The 27,897-nt window shown below is 36.0% G+C and overlaps 1 protein-coding gene across 1 annotated transcript in view; it reads right to left on the bottom strand.

Annotated features, from left to right (window-relative positions):
- The window catches only part of LRBA (LPS-responsive vesicle trafficking, beach and anchor containing), an 874,405-nt gene that overhangs the window by 277,695 nt on the left and 568,813 nt on the right, over nucleotides 1-27,897 (bottom strand). The window contains exons 42-43 of the mRNA XM_006884505.1: nucleotides 15,564-15,679; nucleotides 5,014-5,126 (exon numbers count right to left, since the gene is read on the bottom strand). Of these exons, the coding sequence (XP_006884567.1) occupies nucleotides 5,014-5,126; nucleotides 15,564-15,679 (229 nt within the window). The remainder of the gene's footprint in view (nucleotides 1-5,013; nucleotides 5,127-15,563; nucleotides 15,680-27,897) is intronic.

The raw sequence follows: 27,897 nt of genomic DNA, 5'->3' as shown, positions 1-27,897 counted from the left end.
TGTTGGCGCAGGATAGAGCAGGGTTTAGGGCTGTTGTGCATAGGGTCGCTATGAGTCGGAAACGACTTGACGGCACATAACAACAACAACAACAATACACATTTTAAAATGCTGTGACATATAGTTTAAAAAAACACTGACTTAGTGTCCAAATTTTTATTTCATTCAAGACTTTTGTCACCATGGGCAACTTATTTAATCTCACAGAATCTAAATTTTTGCCATAGTAAAACACAATACTTAGTTTTACAAATACTTTATATAGAATAACTACCTTTTTTCCCAAGAACAAAATGAGGTAACACAAGTAAAACTCTTAGACAAGAACCTAGTAAACAGCAAGCCCTCAGTAAATATTAGCTAATAAAGATAACCAAAGAGTGGATAGTTCCTTTCAAAAATGCAAAATAGAAAAAAACTCAAAACTCATTGCATTGAGTTGGAACTAACTCATAGCTGATCCTCTAGTGCTTTTTTGAGGCTATAAATCCTATGAGAAGAGATTACTTATCTTTATCCCACATAGTTGCTGGTAGATTTGAATTGCCAATAGCACTGCCAACAAATGAGCAGTATAACTCCCTGAAAATTAAGCCATTAGAGCTTAGATAACTGACTTTATACTGCAAGTATAATAGGAAGCTCTGGTGGCTTAGTGGTTAGGAGTTGTGCTGCTAACCCAAAGGAATCTGGGTCAAATCCACCAGGTGCTCCACTAGAGAAAATAGGATAATATCCTCCCTTGTGACTTAATGCCTCTGAAAAATCAGCAGGAGGGTCCCTTATGAGTCAATTCTGATTCAACAGTACACAACAACTGAAAGTGAAACATCAACTTTGTTTTAATCAAAGATATAAATAGTTTTTAAAGATAGATGCCCAGATAACAGTATATATACACATGGTGGTTGTTGATTGCCTTTGAGTTGAGCTATGACTCATAGCGACCTGATGAACAAAAGGCTTGAAGCCCCTTGACAACTATAAACATTTATCAAAGTTCATAGAGCTTCCAGAGGAATGTTATTTAGGAAGTGGATGCTACTCTTGCTTCCAAATATATACACAGTATGTATTATATATATTTTAAATTAAAAATGATCAATTAGAAAAAAATTATTGCCTCATCTAATCTATATTTTCTCTCCTAAAAAACTAGTTTACAGAATCACTCTCTAAACTAAAGAAAAATCAAACAAAATTTAAAAAGATACAGTTGGAAAAAAAAATCTCTACAATCTAGAAAGAAAGAAAGTTATAGTACCAAAAAAACACAGCCACCAACATTTGCTTTAGTGGTATGACATTTTGTAAATACTTTTCTGCCCCAATTATAATTTCTTATAAAGAAAAGACAAAGAAAATATGTTGTTCTTAGCTCTTCAAAAACTTGTCAAAATATAAAATCAATGTATACTTATAAAATATAGATTTGTGTCACTCTAAACTTTATGCCTGGCTAGATCTGTCTTCTTATCAGTCAGATTTTTTTTATATAAAACAAAACAAAACAAAAAAACCAAAAACAAACCACCAAAAAACCAATTGGGAAAATGTGGGAAGTAAGCAGCCAACTTCAAAACTTATATCTATATTATGCTAAATGAAATTTTTCTATTTAAGATTCCATTTTCAAGAAATTTTAAGACTGAAGAATTTACCTTTTATACATACTGACAGAATTGATTTATATATCATAAAAATACCTAATTATTTTTAGATAGGAGATACCAAAAGTGGAATAAAATTGTACAGCTTTAACAATATTTTTTTTACATTGTTCCATTTTTCGGTAAAAAAATTTATCAAACAAAATAAAAGGGTGTTAATCACATTAACTCAGCTTATAGAAGAAAATTCCCTGTGCAGCATGAAAAAATTACCAAATTAAGCTGTAGCTTTGTATCAAAGTCTGAAAATCACTTTGGGGATATTAAAGGGCCTAAATATTCATAAATAATTCAGTACATTGTGAAGATATTCAGGCTATACTAGTTAATTTAAAATTGCAATATGTTGCATTTTTGTTCTAAATTAAGTTTTAGACACACTATTCCTAAGATTTTACCAACTTAACAATGATGTTTTCCAAATGTATCATATATAATAAATTTTAACATTATTCTGTTATAATCATAACATATATATATAGATAAAATCTTACATTTATAAGTATATGATAAATTCCAGGAAATGCAAATATGAAACATGTATTTGAAGGATGATTTGAAAGGGGATCTGGTGGACTAGTAGATAGCTGTGTTATCAATCGAAAAGTGAGTGATTCAAATCCATGAGCTGCAAAACATATCTGGACATGCTCTTTCTGTTCCATTTGAGCCTCTGAAAACTCACTCGACAGTCAGCTTTGAGTCCGTTCTGACTTGACAACAATGAGTGAATGAGTAACTTAAAAACAGACTCCTACCAGTACAAAGACTGAGGTTTTTGTTTTTGTTTTTTAAAGGGAACACTCATCAATATTTTACATGTTACAAGAACAAATATGTTTAGTTATACCAATTAAAATAACAGTCAAATTTCAAACTCACTTCTGTTCATCAAAAGAAGAGTCAACTTTGATGCATACCTTTCTTAATTTTAAACTATGTAGTGTATCTTTGTTCTATTAACGAAATAACCTCTGGATATGGGCATCACATGAGCACAATTAAGTGTTCTGGGATTCCTATTTCTTTCCAAGTTAGCCATAATTTGTTACAATCCACAGAGTGAAATGCTTTTGCATAGTTAATAAAGAATAAAAAGACATTTTCCCTGGTACTCTTTGCTTTCCTCTCAGATCTATCTGTCATCAACAATGATATCCATGGAGACATTGCCTCTTTTAAATCCAGTGTGCACTGGCAGTCCTCTGCCTATGCACTGTTCAACTCAATTTGGAATGATTGTCAGCAGTATTTTGCTTACATGTTGTATTAATGCTATTGATGGCTAAATTTCACATTGTTAGATCATCTTTCTGAGGAATGGGAACAAATATGGGTTTCTTCCTGTTTAGTTGGCCAGGAAGCTGTCCTCCAAATCTCCTGGCATTGACAGGTGATCACGCCCAGGGCTGCATTTGTCATTTGAAACATGTCAATCGGTATCCAATCAATTCCTGTGGTCGTATTTTTTTCCAATGTCTTCAATGCACCTTGAACTTGTTTCTTTATTACCATTATTCTTGAACATCTGGTACTTCCTGAAATATTTCAGGATCATCCAATTCTTTTCGAAACAGTGATCCTATGCATTCTATCTTTTGATATTTCCTTTATCATTCAAGATTTTGTCAATAACTTTCTTCTGTATTGCAATTTGAGTTTTGAATTAGTTTTTCAGTTCTTTCAGCTTGAGAAATGCTGAGCAAGTTCTTCCCTTGTTCTCCAATTCTAGCTCTTTGGACACTCCATTATAATAATTCCTCTTCTTAAACTGCCCTTTGAAATTTTCTGTTCAGCTTTCCCTCCCAGATTCTCTTCCCTTTCTTTTTGGCTTCTCAGTGCTTTAGTGCTATTTTCAGATCTCTTCTGACAGAACGATCTCTTTCTTTTCCCTGTGTCTTTGTAATGCCTTTGGCTGGGTGCCAACTCATAGTGACCCTCTGTTGGACTTCAGAGAATGTGAATATTTATGGGAGGAAACTTCCCATCTTTCTCCCATGAGGAGAAGCTGGAAGATTCCATTATATATTACACACTGTGCCATCCTATGATGTGCACTCTGTTTTGTTTTCTCAAACAGTAACATTTCAAGCAAAAGTTAACATTAAGGGGCAATATCCTCTTTAAAAAAACAAGGAAATATACATTGTTTTTCACACTGAATCTTTCTCCTTGAACTTTATGAACTTTGTATATAAACCAATATAAAATTAAAAAAAAAGATTAAAGGGTGAAAAAAGGTATAGGAAGGAAAAAAAAGAAAAAATAATAATTAAAAAAAGGATATGAAAAACAACTATGAGGCATCATTTCACCCCAGTATCAATTGCAAAGTACAACAGAACACCAAACAATAAAGGCTGGCAAGATTATGAAAAGCCAGAACTCTTATTCACTGCTGGTAAGAGCACAAAATGGTAGTACAACTCCTATGGAAGGTGGTACAGCACTTTCTCAAAAAGTTGGAAACAGAAATACCATTCGACTAAGCAATTTCACTACTAGAAATACCAGAGGAAACTAGAGCTGTCACCCAAACAAACATATGCACATTCTATTACTGCATTATTCAAAATAGCAAAGAGATGGAAGTAACCCAAGTGCCCATCAATAAATGAGTGGATAAAAACTATGGTATATCCACACAATGGAATACTATGCAGTACTGAAAAACAAGGAACTGATAAAATATTATAAAATATGGGTGACCCGTGAGGATATTATGTTGAATAAAATATCTCAGTCACACAAGGACAAATACTGCCTGACCACTGTTACAAAACTGAACTGACATGGGCGGTAGGGGAAAACTAAGAAGTCAAGAGATAAATAATGAATACTACATTGCAACAGATGAATGAAAGAACTGTTTAATAGGAATTTATGATTAGGCATCATTTGCAAGACAATAGTCCAGAATAAAAGGTGCATAGCAAAGTGACCTAGGAGAGGGCTGTAGGGAGGAGGAAATTAATACAACGATGAATGATTTATTTTTTTTTAACTGAACTGGGGGGTTAGGGAGGAAAATGTGCAACAACGAATGAATGAAAATCCACATTTTCTGTAAACTTTCGATAAAATCACAATAAAAAAATAAATAATAAACAGAAATAAAATATATAAGGAGATAATACTATATGACTATTATTATTTTAAATCAAATTAGTTAATTACGTATAATTACATTTTTACTTTTACATTTAAAACATGGAATTATAAGGTAAATATATTAACATTATCAATTTATCCAAAACATAAAAAAGCAATGTAAAAAATAAAGGTTATATAATTTCTTTTTATATGTACAATCACATACTCCAGATTACTACTGTAAATTTACCTTGGATAAATCTCTGAAGTTGCTTGGCAGAGTAAGATCTAGTTCTTCTGATTCATAATTAGTTATTACCCAGGGAAACACGGGATATTGATTTAAGTCATTGTAACTTCGTCCTGGTAGTGGGGGAAAAAGCAAGTCTTAATTTAAAATAATACAGAAAATAAAATGTTAAGGACATTTGAGAAAAGAATTTACTAAAAAAGAACAATAGAAATTACTTATTGATAAAAGATTGAAGTTGTCAAGGATATCCATTTCCATGCACTCACAGTAAATACCCATGGAAACAGCAGTCCAGAAATCAGAAACCTTTTTCACTGGGCAAACCTACTGCCAAAGAAGTTTTTGAGATGTTAAAAAAAATGAAAGAGTTTTATGGACTGAAGTGTACCCAACACACGTTCTGGTATTATTAAGTAACTTATAGGCATAGGAAAAATGAACACTGAGGAAGAATGAATATGAAGTGATGTCTTATATTGATGGTGCCTATGGAAAAAAAAAAGAATATAGCAAGAACTGTATATCAAGTGTGTCACGACAGCATGAAACTATACATGTGTCCTAGATAAGAGTATAAAAATTATCTTAAAATGTGACCTAAAAATAGCTTCGTGCATATACATACATATAAAAACCACCCAAAACAAATTATTGTTACTATTTTTCAAAAGCATTTAAAAACAATATATTTAATAGACACTGTAAGCACAATAGAAGCTATTTGAAAGTAGATAATTTTATATTTTTACTTGCATAGTCAATACTACGCAATAAATCAACATGTATTAACTGATTCACATGAAGACAATGCCCATTATACTTATTACTTTCCTAAAAAAAATCCTTTTAGTTGCTAGTAAAGTACTATTATATTTTAAATAAGCAATTACTTTCTTCATTTCTTTCTCTCAACTGTGATATGTGTTTTTCTCTTTACAGATAAACGTTGGACTTTACAATTCAAAAACACCCTCAAGTTTTCCCTAACTCAGCTTATTTGCAGTTTCTTTAATAATGCTTTCCTCTCTTGCCCTTCTCCTGCAGTATCTTTCCCTTTTGTTAAGATAATTTCAGTCAATTGAGTTCTGGAACTTATTTTCCTCATAACCTGAACTGCTCTCTCCCTTTCTCTCCCACTATTATGGTTTTTCCCTATTGTCTCAACTCTATCTTCACTATCACACTTTAAAAAACAAAATTAAACCCCTAATTATCTCTAAAGTTTCATCTCCAATTTAATTTCATCGTGAATTACTTAGACTTTATAATCAACTTCCTTTCCTTATTGATCCCAAATAAAACAATAAACCAAGCACTCATTCTAAATTCTCCATTTCCTAATATATTTGATAAAAGTGGTCAGCATGTCTCTTTTTCTCCATGCATCACAACATTTGGTTATCTCCACTTTGCTGTTGTTGTTGTGTAAGGTACTGCTCAGTCAAGTACAATTCCTGGCGACCCTACAAACAGTGGTTCTGAACCCCGTCTTATCCCACACCACCCTCATCAACTTCAACATACTTGAGCTCACTGCTGCAGTCACAGTGTCTAACCATCTCAATGAGTCTTCAACTCTTTCACTGACCCTACACCTTTCCAGGCAAGATGTATCCTCCAAAGGAATAGCTTCTGCTAGAATCATGCCCTCAAGTAGATAGATGAAGTTTTGCCAGCCTTGCCTCCAAGGAGCAATCAGGCTGCACTTTTCCAAAATATATCTGTTTATTCATTTGGAAGTACATGGGATATTCAGTATTCTAAAAACCCAACTCAAAGTGAATAGAAAAATTAACATTTTTAAAATTTTCTTTAGGTTGACAATAGTCCTTTCTGATGTTTCCCTCCTCCCTCCAATATTCAGTCGGAAAGCAAATGGCTTTATGAAATCTGATTTTAGTTGCTTCTTTTTTAACTTCTCGAGGTCATCATACTACGTCAGGCCTTCATCACAAAGTGTCTTCCTAACTTTGCTCTCTGCCTTAGTCTCCATCTAAACCAGTTAATTTTATATAATGACTTGAGGTTAATTTTCCATATAATTCTGTGCTCAAAATCTTTCAAAACTTCCCTAATGAATTAACAACAAATTCTTTAAATTGACAGAAAAAATGCAGTGTCATTTCCAACTACAATCTAGTTTTCTAATTATCTCTATGAATATGTTAAATTGTCATTGTTGTTATATGTCATTGAGTTTAGTATGATTCATAGCAACCCAGAAAGAACAAATCTGAAGCTTGCTCTATTCTGTGCCATCCGCATCACCTCTGCTATACTTTGAGTCCACTGCCACAGTCTCTTTTGTCAAACCATCCTAATGAAGGTCTTCCTGTCTTTCACTGATGCCCCTTTCCAGTCATGATGTCCTTCGCTAAGGAATGGTAAGTCATAACTTGTCCAAAATATATGAGACAAACTTTTACTATCCTTGCGTCTCAAGAACATCCTGGATGCACTTTCCCTATGAATTTCTGTCCTGTTTATTGGTTGGTGTTAGGTGCCATTGATTTGTCTGTGCCTCATAGTAACCCTATGTATAATACAGAAGCCTGCACTATCTTGAGCAAGTCTTACTAATTCTGACTCATCTACTCCCATTACTCCAGTTACTGTATCAATCAATTTAATCTGAGGTTTTCCTCTCCTGTGCTGTCCCTCAACTCTTCCAAGAATGATGTCCTTCTACAAGGACTGGTTCCTCCTAGCCACATGCCCAAAGTATGGGAGACAAAGCTTCAAAATCCTTGCCTTCAAGGAGAAACTTGGTTTCACCCTCTCCAAAACAGAACTGTTTGTTCTCTTGGTGATACATTATACTCTTCTCAAGCACAAATCACATTGATCCTTCTTCTGTCATCCTTAATCATTGACCAGATCTCTGATTCATCATAAGTAATTACAAAGACCGTGGTCTGGATCAAGCACACATTAGTCTCTAGACTGACATCATTGCTTTGGTGAGGTCCCTGACAACAGAGTTTTCAAGTATAATTCCTGTCTTTGATTTCCTCTCTGCTGGTACCAAGAATGTGTAACCTAACGAGCTGTAGTTGTTAACAATTTCAATCTCTTCGACATCTATCATGGCACTGGCAATTGGCCCAATGGTAAGAATCTTTGTCTTCTTGATATTGAGTTTCAATCCATATTGAAGACTACAGTCTTTGACTTTCTGCAGCACCTTCTTTAAGGCACTCCTTAGTTTCAACAAGCAAGGTTGTGTAATCTACATATTGCAGGCTGTTGATGAGTCTTCCTCTAATGCTGATGCTACACTCCTCTTTATGAAGTCCACCTCCTAAATGATCTGTTCTGCATATGGTGAAAAGGTACGGAGACAGGACACATCTCTGATGCACTCTTTTCCTGGTTTTTGAACCACGCAGTGTTTCCTTGCTCTGTTCTAAGGACTGCTTCCTGATTTGAGTATAGGTTTTTCAGGAGCACAATCAAGTGTTCTAGGATTCCCATTCTCCTCAAGGTTAATCACAATTTGTTGTAATCCACAGTCAAATGTCTTTGCATAGTCAATGAAACACAGACATTCTTTTGGTACTCTCTGCTTTCGGCAAAGATTCATCTGACACTGGCAATAATGTTTCTAGTGCAAAGACATCTTCTAAACCCAGCTTGTATTTCAGTAGTTCTCTGCTGATGTGTTGTTCCAGTTGTTTCTGGATAAGATTTAGCAGGATTTTGCTAGTGTGTGATATTAGTGATGTTGTTGTTGTTATGTGCCATCGAGTTGTTTGCGACTCATAGCGACCCTATGTATGTTTGATAATTCCCACACTCTGTCGGGGCACCTTTTTTTTTGGAATGGGAATAAATATGGCTCTCTTCCTGTCAGTGGCCAGGTGGTTGTCCTCTAAATTCTCGTGAATACATCCAGGGCAACATCTTTTATCTGAAATACTTCAATTGGTATTCCATCAATTCCTGGAGCCTTGTTTTTTGCCAATTCCTTCAGAGCAGCCTGAATGTCCTCCTTCATCACCACTGCCTTTGCATATGATGTTTATTGGTAGTCAATGGGATATTTGGTATTTATTCCCCAATACCACAAATGAAATGTATCCATTCTTCTTATGTCATACTTGCTTATTGTATAACTCTATGATAGATAGCAAGTGCATGAAAAGACAACCACAATTCTGAGTGGTATCTTACAATAATGGAAAACAGAGAGAATGCTAATGCGTGGTGATGAAGGATCTACAAGCAATGAAAGAGTGCAAGAAAACAGAGTTATAGATGCTAAAAGGAACAGAAGCTTCCCTAGAGTTGAATCCTTGAATTGCAAATTCTAGACTCCTAAACTGTGTAAATTTCTGTTCTTGAAACTCACCCACTTGGTGATATTTAGTTTTGCAGCCTCAGGAAATGCCCCCCCCACACACACAAATTTACATACAACACACTCGCCCACTAATTAACGGTTCTGAACATATTCCCCACAGTTTACTCTCTGTGCATTTCTTCAATTTTACAAGCAATAATCCCTAAAATCTCAACAACTCCCGCAATTCAAAGAAAATAATATATGTTTTACACGAAATCTTTTTAAATTTCTCATGCTCACAAAGTGGATGAATAGAAAATAGACCAGACCCACTCAGTGCTTTAACTCCTGAAAGATTTGTTATTTTTAAAATACATTTATGCACATTTTCTCTAGGTCACATAAAAAATCATATTTTCAGTAAAAATAACTTGTCCATCTAAGGTCGAAAGCTCTGGTTCATTCCTATTTTCCGTTCTATTTCAAAGTAAATAGTTTCAATAGGGTAGGATGGATGGCATATAACTCTTGATTGCTGTGAATTCAATGGTGTTTCCAAATTATGTGCAGAAATCCGAATCACTAAAGCTGTGGGAAAGAGCTCTGGTGGTGTAGGCTGCTATGTGAGAGTTTTGTGGCTCGAATCCACCAGATGATCCTCAGGAGAAAGATATGGCAGTCATTTCCCATAAAGATTACAGTCTTGAAAACTCGATAAGGTACTTCTACTTTGTCCTACAGCATGATTATGAGTCAGAAATGACCCAACGGCAGTGGGTTCTGATAGCTAGTAGAGGGAATGTAATTACATTTGAGAGTCATGTTTTGGTAGGTTAATAAGATAATTTCACTGTACAGTGTATCCTAAATCTAATCACTTCCTATTTATAAAAACAAAAGCATAGACCCAAAATCAAGAATAAAAAAATAGGGAAGACAAATGCTAGGTAAAAATTCCATAGGAACCAAGGAGAGAGAGAAACAATTTCTTCAAAGCTTTTGCCTTGAATTTAGACTTCTGGCCAGTCATGAAAAAAAAAATTTTTTTTCTTTTAAAGTCACTCATTCATAGTATTTCTGTTACAGTGAGAAAAAAATGAAGGCACTAACTTTGTAAAGGGTTAACTGTTTGGTTTTAAGTTTGTATATATGAGACAATATGTAAGCATTCTTTACTTGTTATTTAACTTACAGTTCTCCTGCCTCCTCTCTCCATTTTACCTCCAACACGCCATATAAGAAAGATGGGTAGCCTCAGAAACCCAATGTCATTGTTCTTAGGTGCTGTGTAGTCAAGTACAACTCATAGGGACCCTATAAACATTAGATCTCAAACTTCCCCTATCCTGTGCCATCCTCAATCAGCTCTGCCACTTTAATGTCCACTGTTATAGTCATAGTATTAATACATCTCATTAAAGGTCTTCTTCTTCTTTGCTGACTTTTCACATTTCCAAGCATGATGGCTTTCTCTGAGGACTGGCCCCAAGAGAGTACAGCAATATATGAGAATCTAGTCAGCAGTAGTGGGATGGGTTTGGCTTTCACTTTTCTGTAATTCATCATATATACCTCACTGTTTCATTGTAGAACACATTTCTACTTCAGTAACTATTAATCAGATTTTACACGGTTCTTATTAAAAAATAAATACGTAGAAATTCTCATCTTTTGTTGATAAGTGCCATTATGTAGACTCTGACTCATAGTCACTCATGCACAGCCGACGCTGCCCCATCTTCACCATCTCTGCTAGGCTTACCCTGCTGATGTCAATGTCTGAACACATCTTATTGAGGATGCTTATCTCTTTTCCTGAAGCATCATGTCCGGGTACATATGAAGCATTTTGTTACCGAGCATGGGCCCTTCCTGATAACATGCCCAGTGTATGTGAAACAACATCTCCTCACCCTTGCTCTGAAGAAGCACCTAGTTGTACTTCTTCCAACACAGATTCTTTTGGCACTTCATGTCCAATAATCTTAGGTCAGCCAGAATTCAAAGGTATCAATTTTTCTGTGATCTTCTTTACTCATTGCACACATTCCTGAGCATATAAGACAATTTATAAAAGCATGATTGAGTCAGATATATGTTACAAATGGATATTCCTGCTCTTTAGGACTTTAAACAGATCCTTGACAACAGATTTGCCCAACGGAATATATCTTCTAGTTTCCTGACTGTTGCTTTCATGAGTGTCGATTGTTGTGATACAATGAATTAAGCAATAGGGCCATTCTGGCCACTGTCTTCTATTTTTTGATACTACCGTCTGTTAGATCTCACTCTAGAGCAAGTTATTTGTAGGATTAGGGTGGGATAAATACAGAAGCCCAAATTATTGCAAGGAACAATCTGAGTCACCATCTTTAGTTTACTTGGAGGTGTGGTTTAGACCTGTGACCCTATACAGAAGATTAATCCTATGAACCTTGATTTTTTTTCACTCTGGACATTGCATCTAACTTGAACCAGTGCTACTACAGCCAAAAGCTGACAGCCTCAGCTTGCAGGCAGCTGGCCTGTCCCTTGCCAGATTCTGCATTCACATCAGGTGAGCAATTTCCCTGATATGCTGAGTTTCTGTGAACATTCTAGCAAATTGCAAAATCCAAACACACAGACAAGAGGGAGAGGGCTGTGGTGAGGAGGGATAATCAATGTGAGAGGTGTCAGAGTTGTTACAGCACTCTGGAGCAGTTTGACATTTAGGACATTTTTAACTTCTATCATCCAGGAATTCAAAAACACTCACACACTCATTGCTGTCGAGTTGGGTTTTCAGAGCCTATAAATCTCAAGGAAAGAGACTGCCTATTTGAACCACCCACCATGTGATTGATAGCACAATTCCCTACTGTAGGTTACCACAGCTCCCTTATTATCCACATAATTGTATATCCAACTAAAATTAAACTCTTATAAACTTCAATCTCTCCTCCATATACCACAATGTTGCCTATTGTTTCAATTTTTTGATGTTCAGAAGTATAATCTGTAGAGAAGGCTGTAGACTCTGATTTCCACCAATAAATGTTAAGCCCTCTTTATATTCAGCAAGCCAGGCTGTACATCTATTCTTTAAAGGTTGTTGATGAATCTTCCCAGTCCTGATACCAAATTCTCTTTCATATTGTCCAAATTTTCTGATCATTTGGTGAGCAAACATTAAATACAAAAGAGGAAAAGTGACAAGCCTGATAAACATGTTTCCTGATCTTAAAGCATGACTTATCTCCTTGTTGTATTCAAATAAACGAGTGCTTTGTGGTTCATGTACAGACCCAGATAAGCAAAATGAAGTGTTCTAGATTCCTATTCCTCTCAATGTTAACAATACTATGTTAGGATCCCTAGAGTGTGCACTTTTCTAGTCAAGAAAGCACAAACACCTTTCCTGTATTCTATGCTTTTGGCTGAGTTACATCTGGCAGCTACTGAAATTACCTTGAATTTCTGGCTGTTCCTTGTTATTTTTGCTCTAAATGCATTTTAATAATTCATAGTTGCATATATATATGCAATGGAGAACTTTAATATCAAATTGTTCTTTTTCTATTTAATTGTTTTAAAAATGTTCAATTGGGTTTGGTTTAATATTCTATATTGGCTTGTTGTGTTCTTTATAAGTGTGGGGGGTTTTTTAGCTATCTTTGAGTTGAATGCGACTGACAGTGACTCTATGAACAAATCTATGGCTAAGCCTTGCCCTATCCTACACCAACATCAAGATCTGTCATGTTCAAGCTGACCATCGTAGTCAGTATGTCAATTCATCTTCATGAGGATCTTCTTCTCTTTCTGACCCTTGCCCTTTCCCAGAACAATGTCTCTCTTAAGAACTGTTTCCTCCTGAAATATGCCCAAAGTGAGACAAAGTCTTAGCATCTTTGCCTTTAAGGAACAAGCGGGTTGTACATCATTGAGAAAGACATGTTTGATCTTTTGACAGCCCATAATACAGTCAACACTCTTTGCCAAGAACATAATTCAAAGATAATGATTCCTCAGTCTTCCTTACTCATATGTGCACCTCCTTGGTCTTTAAACTGATACCTTTTCTTTTTAGAACTTTGGAAAGAGGTCCTTGACCACAAATTTTTCCAATGCATTATGATTTCGGGTTTTTTTAAATTTTCTACTAGCTTACTTACAAAATTTGAATACATGAAAATAACCCAGTTGTCCAATCACAAACGAATGGACTGAGAAATTATGGTACATTCACACAATGGAACACTATGCAGCATGCAGGTGCAATAACTTTGTAAATTATTACCTAACTTGGGAGGGACTAGAGAGCATTATGCTGAGTGAACTAACTCAGTCACCTAAGGATAAATATAGTATAAGACCATTATTGTAGAAGGAGTATTAGGATCCAGGAGGGATGTGATGTGCTGGGGGAAGGGGAATTTACTCATTGGGTTGTACAATTTGATTGGTGGGGGGGTGAGAGAAATTGAAAGAATTTGTTTAAATTTGTATTTTAATTTTGTAAATAAACTAGTAGGAAGAAAAATTTGAATACATTGTTTTCAAGAACAAGTTTTTCAATTTCCCTCACCCCCACCACCTATCAAATTGTACAACCCCATGATCAATCCCACCTCCCCCTGCACATCCTCATCCCTCTGTTTCCAACCTCTCCCACCCCTCTTGGGTCCTTATAATCATTCTACAATATTTATCTTTGTGGGACTGATTTAATTCACTCAGCATAATGCTCTCCAGTCCCTCCCAAGTTAGGTAATAATTTACAAGATCATTGCTCCTGTATGCTGCACAGTATTCCACTGTGTAAAGGTACCATACTTTCTCAATCCATTCATTTTTGGTTGGACATTTGGGCTGTTTCCATGTTCTTGCAATGGTGTATAATGCTGCTATGAACGCTGGTGTACAAATCTCCGTTTGTGCTTCAGATCTAATTTTCACAGGGTATATTCCAAGTAGTGGAATAGCCAGGGTCATATGTCATTTCTATGTTCAGCTCCTTTAGGAAGTGCCAAACTGCCTTCAAGAAAGGCTGTAGCATTTCACAATCCCACCAACAATGTGTAAGAGTTCTTTTCTCGCCCCATCCACTCCAACATTTATCAATTGCTGTCCTTTTAAACTTTGTCACTATTACTCCAGTAACAATGATTTCAATTTCTGATTGCTACTTCTTGAATGTTAACTGTTGATCTAACAAAAATGAAATAATTCCTAATCTTTTCTGCACCTATCATGTCCAGTAGTGAGGATTTTTGTTTTCTTCATGTTGAGATATAATCCATATTGAAGACTATAGTTTTGAACTTCTGCAATAGCAATAAGCAAGACTGTGTCACTGGCAAAATACAGCTTGTTAATGAATCTTCCTCCCACCCTTATGACAATGTCTCTTTCCACAGTTGTAGTGAGCTCTCCAGCCCCATTTCTGTCACCATTTCTGATATTTTTCAACTACCAGTCCTTCTCTGCTTCCAATTTTTGCATTCCAGTCACCAATTATTATGACTGAAACTTGACTGCATGTCTATTTCATATTGCAAATGTTGATAGAAATCCCCAATGTCTTCATTTTGGGCTTTCATGGTTAACGTGTCTATTTAAATACTGGTTTTATTTACAAAACTTCTGTTTACATGTATAGACAGTGTCCTCTACCACAGTATGACACAGGATAGATCTTGATTATGTTCTTTTTGACAATGAATGCCACATCATCTTCAGTTTGTCATTTTTATCATAGTAGATATCATGATTGTCTGAATCAAAATGGCCAATTATCAGTCCATCTTAGCTCACTAATGCTGAAAATGTCAATTTTTATGCATTATTTTTCATATTTTACAACTTGCAGTTTTTCTAGATTCATACTCCTTACATTCTTTGTTCCAGTGGAAAAGGGTATATGATCTAGTAGGAAGGGTTTTACTTAAGTCTGGTTGTTTTGTGTTGAGTAGATTTTGATTCAGAGTAATCCCATAGGAGATAGAGTACAGCTGCCTACTAGACATTTTACAAAAGCAGACTGCTACTTCTCTCTCCCAAGAAACGCTACTTAATATGAACCACAAGTCTTTGGATTAGCAACCTAGCACGTAGCCACTACTGCACCAGGACGCCCTCAAAGTAGTCCCGATAAGTTATTTTAGTGATGATAAGATCAATAAAAATGGGCTACTTCTATCAGGACTGAACAGAATTTAATTACATTTTAATTAATGTATTGTTTGAACCTAGTCAACTTAAGAGTACAGATTACCTGCTATAGTGTTGAGAAACATCAAGTACTCGAAATTTGAAATCTCCCTGTGTTGCCATCGCTGAGTCATATTAGAAGCTTTAAAAAGTTGACGTGGGCTAGCTAATGAGATGCGCCTGGGGAAAAAGAAAAAGAATACCACTTGAAATCAATTTCATTCTAAAGCTCAAGAATAAATTATAAATTATCTACAACCATTCTGATAACAGCATCATTCTGAAAATGTCTATGTATATTACACTGTAACACTACAAATGTTTCTATGCACAATTAATGGTAATCAAAATATTTCGACTAGCTCCATGTCTATTATACACATTCTACTTATTCAGGTAAAGTTATCTTACAATGTAATTATAATATCTACCTATTCAGGTAAAGTTAACTTACAATGTAATTATAAAACGTAGGTTTCAAAGAGGCTATTTTCTGATTAATAACATACTGATTAACTGATACATAAAAGGAAGGAACTATAATAGCCACAAAATGTATATTTAAAGTAGGTTTATATTAACCAACTTTAAGCCAAGACTCAAGCATAAGATAGTAACACAATATATTTTAAATATTTGTACACTCTTTGTAACAATAAATTAAATGTGTCTACTCATGAGTGGGAAACTACCTTTTGTTCACATACCTGTCTAGAAAACCAAGATGTTATGCTTTAATAGTGAAATGTAAATATAAAATAACTGATTATTAGTAAGCAGTGGGAAATGCATGACAGGATTATCACATGAACAGCCTAAAGCCTTAGAGAAGTATGCTGACACTGTTGCACTCATCACTAAAAATAAGGCAACTACAGATTATATAGAGTATCTGTAATAATGGGCTCTGGCATATCAATAATGATCAGGATGGCTTAGAATAAGACTAAGTCCAGATATGTTGTAAAGAGGGTTACTATGAGTCAAAATTATGGCACCTAACAACAACACTTAGTTAAAAAAACTCTACTGATGAATAATTTATGCACTACAAGAGTCAGTGACTTTAAAAATATCAAATTATGGTTCTGACTCATAATAACTTTTATATATTGGAATATATTCTTGAATTATAATTTAATTACATTGTCATCAGAGAAAGTATGTAATAAAATACCAAGATTTGTTATTTTTTAAAAAATAACAAATTATAGGATACTTTTACTGCTAAAACAACTTGCTTTGTACCTAGTTAAAAGTTAGCTCCTATTCCTAACTCCAGCTTTTGGCAACAACCAATCTGTTTATGGGCTCCATAAACATGCCTATCTAGATGTTTTGGATAAATGGAAAAATACATTATGTGATCTTTTCCATCAGGCTTCTTAAATCTAAGAATAACGGTTCTGAGATTCATCAGTGTTGCAACCCTCATCACTAGTTAATTTCCTTTTACTGTTGAATAAATGCTACTGTACAGCATTTTCCTTTTCATTAACCAGTTGTGAAGTTTAATTTGCTTCCTATTTGGGTCTACTACTAATAACACTACTATGAGCAATGCTATCTAGGTCTTTATCAGAACATACACTTTCCTTTTTTCCCAGTTGTTGTTGTTATTGTTAAGTGCTATCAAGTCAAGCACGACTCATAGCGACACTGTGAACAGAGGATCTGAACCCTGTTCTATTGCTCCTCCTTCCTCACACTTTGATACACAGCAGCCCACTGTAGCAGTCACCATAATAATCCACCTGGTTGAGGGTCTTCCTCCTCGCCAACCCTCCACCCGTCGCAGCGTGTCCTTCTTCAAGGAATAGTACCTCCTTGCAACATGTTCAAAGAACGTGAGGCGAAGCTTCATCATTCTTGCCTCCTAAAAGCACTCTGGCTACATCATCTGTAAGACATATCTATTCATTCACTTGGCCTTCCTTGGGATGTTCATTGATCTTCTCCAACACCATAGCTCAAAGGCATCATTTCTTTTTCTGTCATCCTTATTCACTGTCCAGCTCACAGATGCATAGCTAATAATTGGAAAGACTATAGCCTGAATCAGACACACCTTAATCCTCAAACTGACATCACTACTCCTCAATAATTTGGAAAGGTCTCTAACTGCAGATTTTCCAAGTGCAACTGCATTTTCTTATTTCCTGACTGCTCGTACCAAGGGAGTTAACTGTGGATCCAAGCATGATGAAGCTGTTGACAGTTTCAATCTCCTCTCCATCCATCATAACATGGTCTATTAGTCCAGAGGCAAGAATCTTTGTTTTCTTAATTGAGAAAATACTATACTGAAGGCTGCATTCCTTGAATTGCTGGAAATGTAAAACTGTTTTGCAAAGGTTTATCACTGTACACTTCAACCAGCAATACATGACTTTCCAAACTTTCTATACACTGCACAAACTGACTATGGTATGTACGTTTATTCTTATTGTTTGGTAGGGCCAACAAGTTGAATAGGACTCATAAAGACCTTTTAACAACAGAGATAAACTCTGCCCTATCCTTTGCCATCCTCATCATCTCTAATACACCCGGCCCCACTGATATAGTCACGATGTCAATCTAACTTGTTGACAGCCCTCCTCACCTTCACTGATCTTCTACCTTTCCAAGTATGATGTCTTTTTTTCCCAAGGACATGCGCCTCTTAATAACATGCTCAAAGTATGTGTGAATACATTTCACCATCCTTGCCAAAAGGAAACATCCCTGTTATATCTTCTTGAAGACACAGTTTTTGGCAGCCCATGAGATATTCAGCACTCTAACACTACAATTTAAAGGCCTTGATTCTTCTTCTTTTACCCTTCATCACAGTTCAACTTCCATACGCATAGCAAGGAAAAGACCACAGCTTGAATTGGGTGCTTAAGTGTTCAAACTGATGTCATTGCTCCTTAATACCTTGGAGAGGTCCTTGATGGGAGATTTTTTCCAATGTAAAACAGCCTTACATATCTTGACTGCTGGTACCAATGTTGTTGATTATGGATCAAAGTGAAATGAAATCAATGCCAATTTCAATCTTTCCTCCATCTAATATGATTTTGCCTATTTGTGAGGATTTTTGTTTTCTGGATGTTGAAAAGTAATCCATATCAAAGGCTATAGGCTTTGGTATTCTGCAGCAAGCATTTTAAGTCCTCCTCTCTTTCAGGAAGCATGGTTCTATCATCTGTATTAACAGACTGTTGATGAGTCTTCTGTGATCCTGATTCCACATTACTCTTTGTAACATGAAGTTTCTCTAATGATTTGCTCACTACACAGACTCAGTAGGTATAGAGAAAGGCACTGCCTGATGCATACTTTTCTGGATTTTACATTATGCTGTATTCCTTTGCTTTATTCTGACAACAGGTCTAGGTTTAGGTTTCATATGAACACAGTCAAGAGTTCTGGGATTCCTATTCTTCTCAAAGCTAGCCATAATCTGCTATGATCCACATGGTAAGATGATTTTGCATAATCAAGACAACATTAATTTCTCAAATGCTTGTGAGCATTGTACATCTTCTCTGGTGAAATGAGATGCACTGCCTAAATGGACTCTTAGTATTACAGCAAGCATGTGAGTTGACTTGAGCATTCTACTTTTCTCTTTTTATTGTTGTTGTTATGTGCTGTCAAGTCGCCTGCGACTCATAGAGACCCTATGTACAACAGCCCTAAACACCGCTCTGTCCTGTGTCAATCGCACTGTCTCTGACACTCCCATCCTAATTATCCCAGTCACTGAATCAGTCTACCTCATAGAGAGCCTTCCTCTCCTGCGCTGTCCCTCCACCCTCCCAAGCATGATGTCCTTCTCCAAGGACCTGTCTCTCCTCACAACATGTCCAAAGTATGTTAGATGGAGCCTCAGAATCCTTGCCTCCAAGGAGCCACCCAGTTTAACCCTTTTCAGGACGAATCTGTTTGTTTTCTTAGCAGTCCATGGTATTCTCAATACTCTTCTCCAGCACCACAGCTCAAAGGCATCAATTCTCCTTCTATCCTCCTTGGTCATTGTCCAACTCTCAGATGCATAACAGGTGATTGCGAAGACCATGGCCTGTATCAAGCACACCTTAGTCTCCAGAGAGACACCATTGCTCTTCAGTACTTTGGAGAGGTCTCTAACAGCAGACTTTCCCATGGCAATGAGCCTTTTAATTTCCTGGCTGCTGGTGCCAAGACTGTTGACTGTGGAGCCAAGCAAACTAAAGCTGTGTACAATCTCAATCTCTTCACCATCCATCCTGATGCTTCCAATTGGTCCAGTGGTGAGAATCTTTGTCTTTTTTTAATTAATAACCTGGAATCATTATCATTAGTGGGGAATATAAACCAACATGCTGCACTGAATGCCACACAACAAGCTATAGTATCCTCTCCAACTCAAGGATCTATATCCCTAATCATTACTGGCTGAATATTTTGCCATTGAATTTTCTCACAAAAAGGTGATCTATAAGGCTTTGGACACATCACCTCACTGAAAGGGACCAGCTACTGGCTAGTCTTATTAAAATTAAAATTAAAACTCTTATTAAAGCTGAAGACATCTCCAGTTGGGGCAGGTCAATTCAGTTTTAGTAAGATCCCAGAAAGCCTTATTAGTTAAAGGGAAATAGTATGTTCAAGGGCATGGCTGGAATTAGTGTCATCTCAGTGTTCCATGAAGGGAAGGTAGTTAGCTACCGGGGAAAACATTATTCTGCACCCCCTTTCCTAAAGTATAGCTACTAGCTCCCGTGTGTGTGTGTGTGTGTGTGTGTGTGTGTGTGTGTGTGTGCATGCGCGCGCACGCGCGTGCGCTCATGCGTGCACATGAAACAGAATTCTGCATTCCTAAGTCTAGATAAGCCGCTTTGGTGGCCTAGTGGATAAAGTGCTACATTGCTAATTCCAAGGTATGTAGTTTTAATATAGAAAGTGCTTCTTGGGAGCAAAATGGACAATCTCCTCACAAGCAATCTACAGTGTTCAAAAACCTGTTGGAAGATCAGCAATGAGTTGGTTTCCATTCAGAGATAATGATACTTGGGAGCGAGAATGATGGTGATGATTGATGGAAGGCGAACTGAAACCTGATCTTGCCCAATGGCTTCTTTCAGCAAGCCATTCTGTTTCCATGACAGATGCAGAATCAAAAAAGGGAGAGGGTCATTTTTCTCAATATGAAGAACTTGAGGCCATTCTTAAACTTTTGACCTTGATGAAACATGTTATTTTTTAACTGACTTTTAGATTTTTTCCAATAGTCTCTGTATTTGGTCATTTACTTGTTTGTTGTTGTTAGGTGTCATCAAGTCAAGTTTGACTCACAGAGACCCTATAAACAGTATATCTGAACTCTGTCCTGTCCTGCGCCATCTTCAATAGAATCCACTGCCACAGTCACCATGTTAATCCATCTGGTTGAGGGTCTTCCCGTCCTTTGCTGACCCTCCACCCTTCCAAGCATCATGTTCCTCTCCAAGGAAAGTCCCTCCTAGCAATATGTCCAAAGTATGTGATACAACTGAATGTGGAAACAATCAAACAATATCATTAATAGCACATGCAAACAAAATACTGATGAAGACCATTCAAAAATGTCTGGAACAACGGACAGAGAGGAAATTGCCAGAAGTTTAAGCAAGATTTAGAATAGGCCAGGAATATCACTGCTGAGGTAAGGCAGATGCGGGTTCAACGTAGAGAATACCAGAAGAATGTCTATTTGAGCATTATTGACTATGCAAAGACATTTGACTGTATAGAAGTTGTGGCTGACACTGAGAATGGGAATCCTAGAGAACTTCGTTGTGTTCATGCAAAATCTATGCCTAGATGAAGAGAATGTTGTGCAGAGCAGTGGAACACTGCATTGTTTAAAATTAAGAAGGGAGTTTGTGAGGGTTGTATTCCTTTCCGCACCGATTTAATCCGTATGCTGAGCAAATTATTTGAGAACATTGAGTCTATGAAGAGGAATGTGACATCAGGATTGGAGGGAGACTCATCAATAGCCTGCATTATACAGATGATACATTTACTTGAATGACTACATATATACTGGAAGCATAAAGACTATTTTGGTGTTATGGAATGTGAAATTAAATAAAAGTTGCTGATCAGACAGTCTAGTTTACTCATGTGCGTAATAAGAGATTATTTTCTAGTAAGATCTACTGAGCTCTCATCTAGGACAATGACCTTGATATCTATTGACACTTTTCTAGTCTGTTTAGCTAACTGTAGCTCTATCACCATGGCTTTGAAATTAATAATTGATCTGTATCATGATTTTTGTTTTAACAGCCACTAATTATATGATAACTGTGAGCCTTCTGTCAAAAAAGTCAACCAGTATTAGACTGAAAGCAAACTAATTAATAGCCATTTCACTCACCTTACCATTCAAACATATCCAGCACTGAAGAAGATAAATTGATGTCCTCTAAAGAAAGGTCTCAAATAAAAAGTCTCATTCTATCTACCTCACTTTCCTGGTCCACACACCTTAAATTTATGTTTCATAACTGAATTTGGGCTGTAACCTGAATAAAATCACTTCTTTTAACTGACTCTGGGTACTGATCACATACAAGGGATAAAGAATTCATTTTCAAAATTTAGTACTCTAAATGTTTCAATGTACAAAGAGAACCAGTGTTTATGTCACAGGTCCTGGGATGAGACCCACTCATCCGTATGTTGGTGATAGAACAACTACCTCAGCAATAAGGCAAGGAGAGCTTTACACACCAGGTTGTGAGTGTGGTCACCAGGAATATAATAGCTCTTTGTTCTTAAATACAGCATTGCTGCCTGCGTAAAAAAGCAGCTGCAATCAGTTTTATAATTTTATTTTACTGAGATTGTGAATTTATTTTCTTCTTCCTCCTCTCCCTATTTTTGAGTTCTTGAAATATAAAAGTTGATTTCAAGTCTTTTTAATGTAAGACTCAAAAAACAATTGGGGCAATTCATTGTCAATTTCTATAGATTCATTTTCCAACCCCCTTATATTTAAGGACAGGGGGCCATGGGGGCCTGTGATAGGGAGCCGGGCTGCCAATGTGAAGGTGCACTGTTCAAAACTACCAGCTGTTCTACAAGAGAAGATGGTTAATCTCCTCCCAAGTTACATCTTTTGAAAACCCCTGGAGACACATCTCTGAGTCCATTCCAACTCCTTGGCAATGAACTAATCAACTGATAATTAAAGTCATCTTCTCCACTATGTTTAGGTTAAACTTTCCTGCCTTTCTACATAGCTTTATCTAATTAGTGAAAATGGAACATTTAAAATAATATAGTGCAGCAATTCTAGACTCTGTTTTATCCCCTGAATATTTTTGCTTTTTTTCTATTTGTTTCTGTATTTAGTAATCTCTCTTGGCTCAATGTAGAAATATTTCTTCTCCACAGTATGAATCTGTAGCTGTCTCTGCTCAGACTCTTTATAACTCTTCTTTTTACTTTTATGGTTGGCTTCCTTAGGACCACTCCAGTACCTAAGTGGTTTAGTTGGACAATGACTGTACAGAAGCTGTGTGTCAGTAAACTGTACCAGTGAGACTCTAGCTCTCTGCCAGTGAACCAGTGTGGGTTGAGAACAACATTTTCACACATCACATCATTTTCAAGCCTACTTCACCTCTTATTGTCTCCTAGGCCTTTTTGTGACTTCTCTGTGAATGAGTAAAATGTCAGGATTAGCCAGTAGTAAGTGAATAGTTTGGGCCCTGCTAGTTTTACTGCCCGTGCCCAAGGCCCTCACTGGGTAATATCTGCCCAAATCACAAAAGCAACATTAGGCAAGGAGACCTCTGTCTTCTCCCCTCTCAGCTATGACCAAGTCTGTTAATTCAATCAATTGATCAATATTCAGTATTCACTCTCTTCTCAGTCTTGACATTAGTTATCTAAATTGTCCTGAGAGTGAATCAATGTCTTCTATGAAAGAAACAATTAGTGATGGTGTATTTTAAATATAACTAATTGATCAGCAAACAGTTAAAAGATTCAGACTCTGTCCCAATTAACTCTATACTCTCCCAATTAACACTATCAGAAGAGATTTTTTAATATAAACATTAGTTATTTAACCAATAAGTAGATATAAAATAAAAAATACATTTTGACTTGTGAAGGACTAGAAATAAAAATCTTAAATCAATTGTTGGAGAATCTTTAACAGAGATTGATATTAATGTCAAGGAAGGAAAAATACAAGACAATATGCTAAAGCATATTAAAATATTTATTATTTTTCAAAATAGACAATGTTTCCATATGATTTTATTTTTATACAAATTGAGAAACAGTAAATTCTTTAATAATTTATTTAACATTTTTATTTACTATCAAATCAGTCACAAAAAGATTTAATGATGAATATACAGTAAATAAACATCTGTAACATATATTTTAAGCATATTTAAAATTGCACTTTTCAAACAATTTTATGCATGTGCAATCTAAGAAAACATCAGCCAAACTAAAGTACAATATGATTAAGTTTTCACACACATGTGTGTATATACATACATGTACATACACACATATATATAAAAACCTAATCAAACTCTATCAGACTATAATTCTCCATCAGGTTTCTAAGGCTGTAAACCATAATGACAGAAGACTGTCCATATTTTTGTTAGTAGGGTAGCACAATATGACAAGAGTTTCTTTTAAATATGTATATTACGTGTGTATGTGTGTGTATAAATGTATATATATATATATATATATAAATGTGTACTTACACACATAACCACTATTGCAATCAAGATATACCCTAGAAAGTTCTCTGAACTGATTTTCAGCTAATTCCTTTTTCACAGCTCCTGGTGAGCTCTTTATTCTTAAATATAGCATTATTGCCTGAGTCAAAAAGCAGCAACAACTAATGATCTGCTTTCTACCACTATATACTTTTGCCTTAATTTTATATAAATATAATCATACAAAATGTAGTCCATGATACTTGGCTTTTTTCATTTATGATAATGCTTTTTGAGATTCATCTCTTTTGTTGCATGTATCAGAGGCTGATTCCTTTTTATTTCTGAATAGTAATTCACTGAATGGATGTACTGTAGTACTTATCCATTCACCAGTTAATAAACATTAAACTTGTATTTTGGAGCTACTAAATAAAAGTTATATTATTATTTGCTTATAAGTATGCAAATGTGTATATATGCTTTTAGTACTCTGAGTAAGCATCAAGAGTAGGAAAGCTAAGATGTCCATTAAGTGCATGTTTAATTTTATAAGTAACTGGATATTATCTTCCAATGCAACAAAGCTGCATTCTTATCACCATAGTACTAATTTCTTGATGCTGTGTATCCCATTAAGATTGTGTATTTTGAAAATTAACAGATTTGCAAATTTTAATTTACAGAGAAAGTTCACCCTGACAATATTTGTTATTCACTGAGTTTTCCAAAGCATATAAAGCTATATAAAAATACAGAAATCACCATTCCAAGATGCTCCCTTGTACTCGCCTTTGTTAACTATTCCTCTCTTCATGTCTAGCCCTGATAATCACTGATCTGATTTCTATCTCTTTCATTTTGCTTTTCCCAAAACTTCAATATGGCCATTTGTGTTGGCTTTGTTAGCATAATGGCATCCTTGGCTTCCTCATTGGCATAATGTTTTTCAAATGATAATCGTCTTGATGAACTGGCTCCTTTATCATTACGAAATATTCCTTTTTTCTCAGGTTAATATTCTTTGCTTTGAAGTTTTATTTATTTTGTAATAATGTACACTTCTCATATTTAAATACTTTCATGGTAATCTATTTACATTTGCTTGGTAGAAAGCAGAGAATATAAGAAGAATGTCTATTTATGTTTTGTTGACTATCCAAAAGCATTTGAATGTGTGGATCATAACAAGATATGGTTAACATGAAAAAGAATAAGAATCCAACAATATTTAATTATGATCATAGGAAATGTATACCTGGACTGAGAAGCTATTATCTGAAAAGAGCAAGGGAACTAGAACTGTGAGGATTAACATTAAGAAAGGTGTCTTAGGGCCATATCCTTTCTCCATATCTATTCAGTCTGCATGCTGAGCAAAACATGCTTGTTGAAAGTGAAGAGCACTTGAAAGACTACCTCCAGAAGATCTATAGACTACAGCCTTCAATATGGTTTACATCTCAACATCAAGAAGACAAAAATCCTAACCAATGGACTAATAGGCAACATCATGATACATGGAGAAAAGACTGAAATTTTCAAGTATTTCATCTTACTCAGATCCACAATCAACAAACTTGGCACTAGCAGTCAAGATATCAAAAGGCATATCACATAGGAATTCAATTCTCCCAAGTACTGACATGTCTCCAAAGTACCAGGGTACGTCAGGCAGTTCTCCAAAGTACTGAGGAGAAATGATGCCAAGTTAAAGAAGGTGGGCCTCATTCAAGCCATGTTTTTCTCAATTGCTTCTCATATATATGAGAAATGGACAAAGAATAAGGATAACAGAAGAACTGACACCTTTGAACTGTGGTGTCGGAAAGGAGTACTGAATAACCAATGGAATACCAAAAGAATAAACAGACATGTCTTGGGAAAAGTGCAGCTAGAGTGCTCCTTGGGAACAATGAGGACAAAGCTTCATCTCACACACTTTAGGCATGTTAGGAGGGGCTATGCCTGAGAAAGGAACATTATGTTTGTAAAAGTGAAGGGTCAGCAAAAGAGAGGAAGACCCTCAGCAAGGCAGACTGCCATAGTGATGGCTGCAATGGGCTCAAGGGTGTCAGAGATGATGAGGATTCTCTAGGACAGGATAGGGTCCCTGTGAACAGGGTCCTTGCTGGAAGTCGTACTCAGTGAAAGGGCAAAATAACATGTAGATAGTATGTAACTGAATCTGGAATTATATTTAAAATTTGACATTTTATTTTTCTAAATAGTTATGATAAAGCAACTAAAATTTCAAATCAGAATAATGTTAAACTATTTTTTAAATGAAATATGGGTTTACTCTTTTAAATTACATTCCTAACCATTGATTTTCACTTTCTGAGTATGTGAGAACTTGAAATGATTTGTGTGTAAGCTAATCATTATGGACTGGTCAGTTTTTTTATCACACCAAGTTAAACTGAGGTTTACCAACCAAGCTGGGACTCTCACTACTAGGAAGTAAGAGGACGCAGGCAGTGCAGTGCTAGTCTTTGGGGTCAGAGATTATTTTTTGTCATTCAGACTAGGATCTACACCAGAGTAACAGCAGGATGAGCAGAGAACGAGAGATCAACATGAGAGAGCTGACTCAAAAAAACAGTCGTGGCCTTTGTCCAAAATTCCTAAATGACTCAGGAAAGTGAATACAATTGATATGACTATGGAACATTCTAACACTGACCTAAGCTGTGAACTTGAAAGACAAAGAACTTGAGAGCATGTATGAGAAGCTGCCTGGAATGAAGAATTGTACTCTGTTTTCAACATGAATTGCAATCTATTATAATCTCTACCAAACCCCATAACCATAAGTATTGTTCTATGAGATCAATGTGATTCAGTACAACAGAATTCAGATCCTGCAGTAGGGCAGTGTGGCTGATATCAGAATTAGTAGAAGTAGGTATGTGCAATGAGCTCATATATGACTTGATAAAAATGGGTTTGGCTGTTGTTGATGGGGATACTTCACCTTTGTGGAGTTAGCAGAGATCAGACACAGTTACCCCCACCTTGTTGACTCGTTTTATAGTATAAACACATGCGCGTGAGTGCGCGCCCTCCCCCCCACAATTTATAAACAAATGGGGAGGTCTAGTGATTCTGCTGAAACAAAGGCTAAGTGTGGTGCCAAAGTTTACCATTCAAAATGTCTTTCCTAGTCAAGAGTTTCTTTTGTGCAATAGTATTTACTGTGTTAAAGAGAGAGAATTATTAGGGTGGGATAAAAGCCCCACACTAAGACAAGCTTATACAAACTCAATACTAGCTCTCTCATTTTAGGATTCCTACTTTCCAGCTACACTGCACCTGAAGAGTCTACAGTGCTCACCAGTACCTGCAATATTGGCCTGGATATCTATAGTTGCACAAGTCATTCCCTTGACGGGTCTGAATCTCTGGGGAGCATTCCAGTGAACCATTGAACCCAGGGACTGTTGACTTTGGAAATACATTTATCATGATGTTGCTTATTAGTCCAATGGGGAGGATTTTGTTTCCTTGATCTTGTCATGTAATCCCTATTAAAGGATTTGGTCTTTGGTTTTCTTTAGTAAGGCCATCAAGTCTTCTTTACTTGTAGTAAGTAATGTGTTATCTGTTTAATGGAAGCTGCTGATGAGTCTTGTTCCAATTCTGATGCAACATTCCTCTTCACATAGTTCAGCTTCT

Source organism: Elephantulus edwardii, unplaced genomic scaffold (genome assembly GCF_000299155.1).
Source record: "Elephantulus edwardii isolate Elephantulus edwardi_28Jun2011 unplaced genomic scaffold, EleEdw1.0 scaffold00034, whole genome shotgun sequence".
Lineage (NCBI taxonomy): Eukaryota > Metazoa > Chordata > Mammalia > Macroscelidea > Macroscelididae > Elephantulus > Elephantulus edwardii.
The sequence above is the reverse complement of the archived record's forward strand: the minus strand, read 5'-3'. Positions and strand labels throughout refer to the sequence as shown.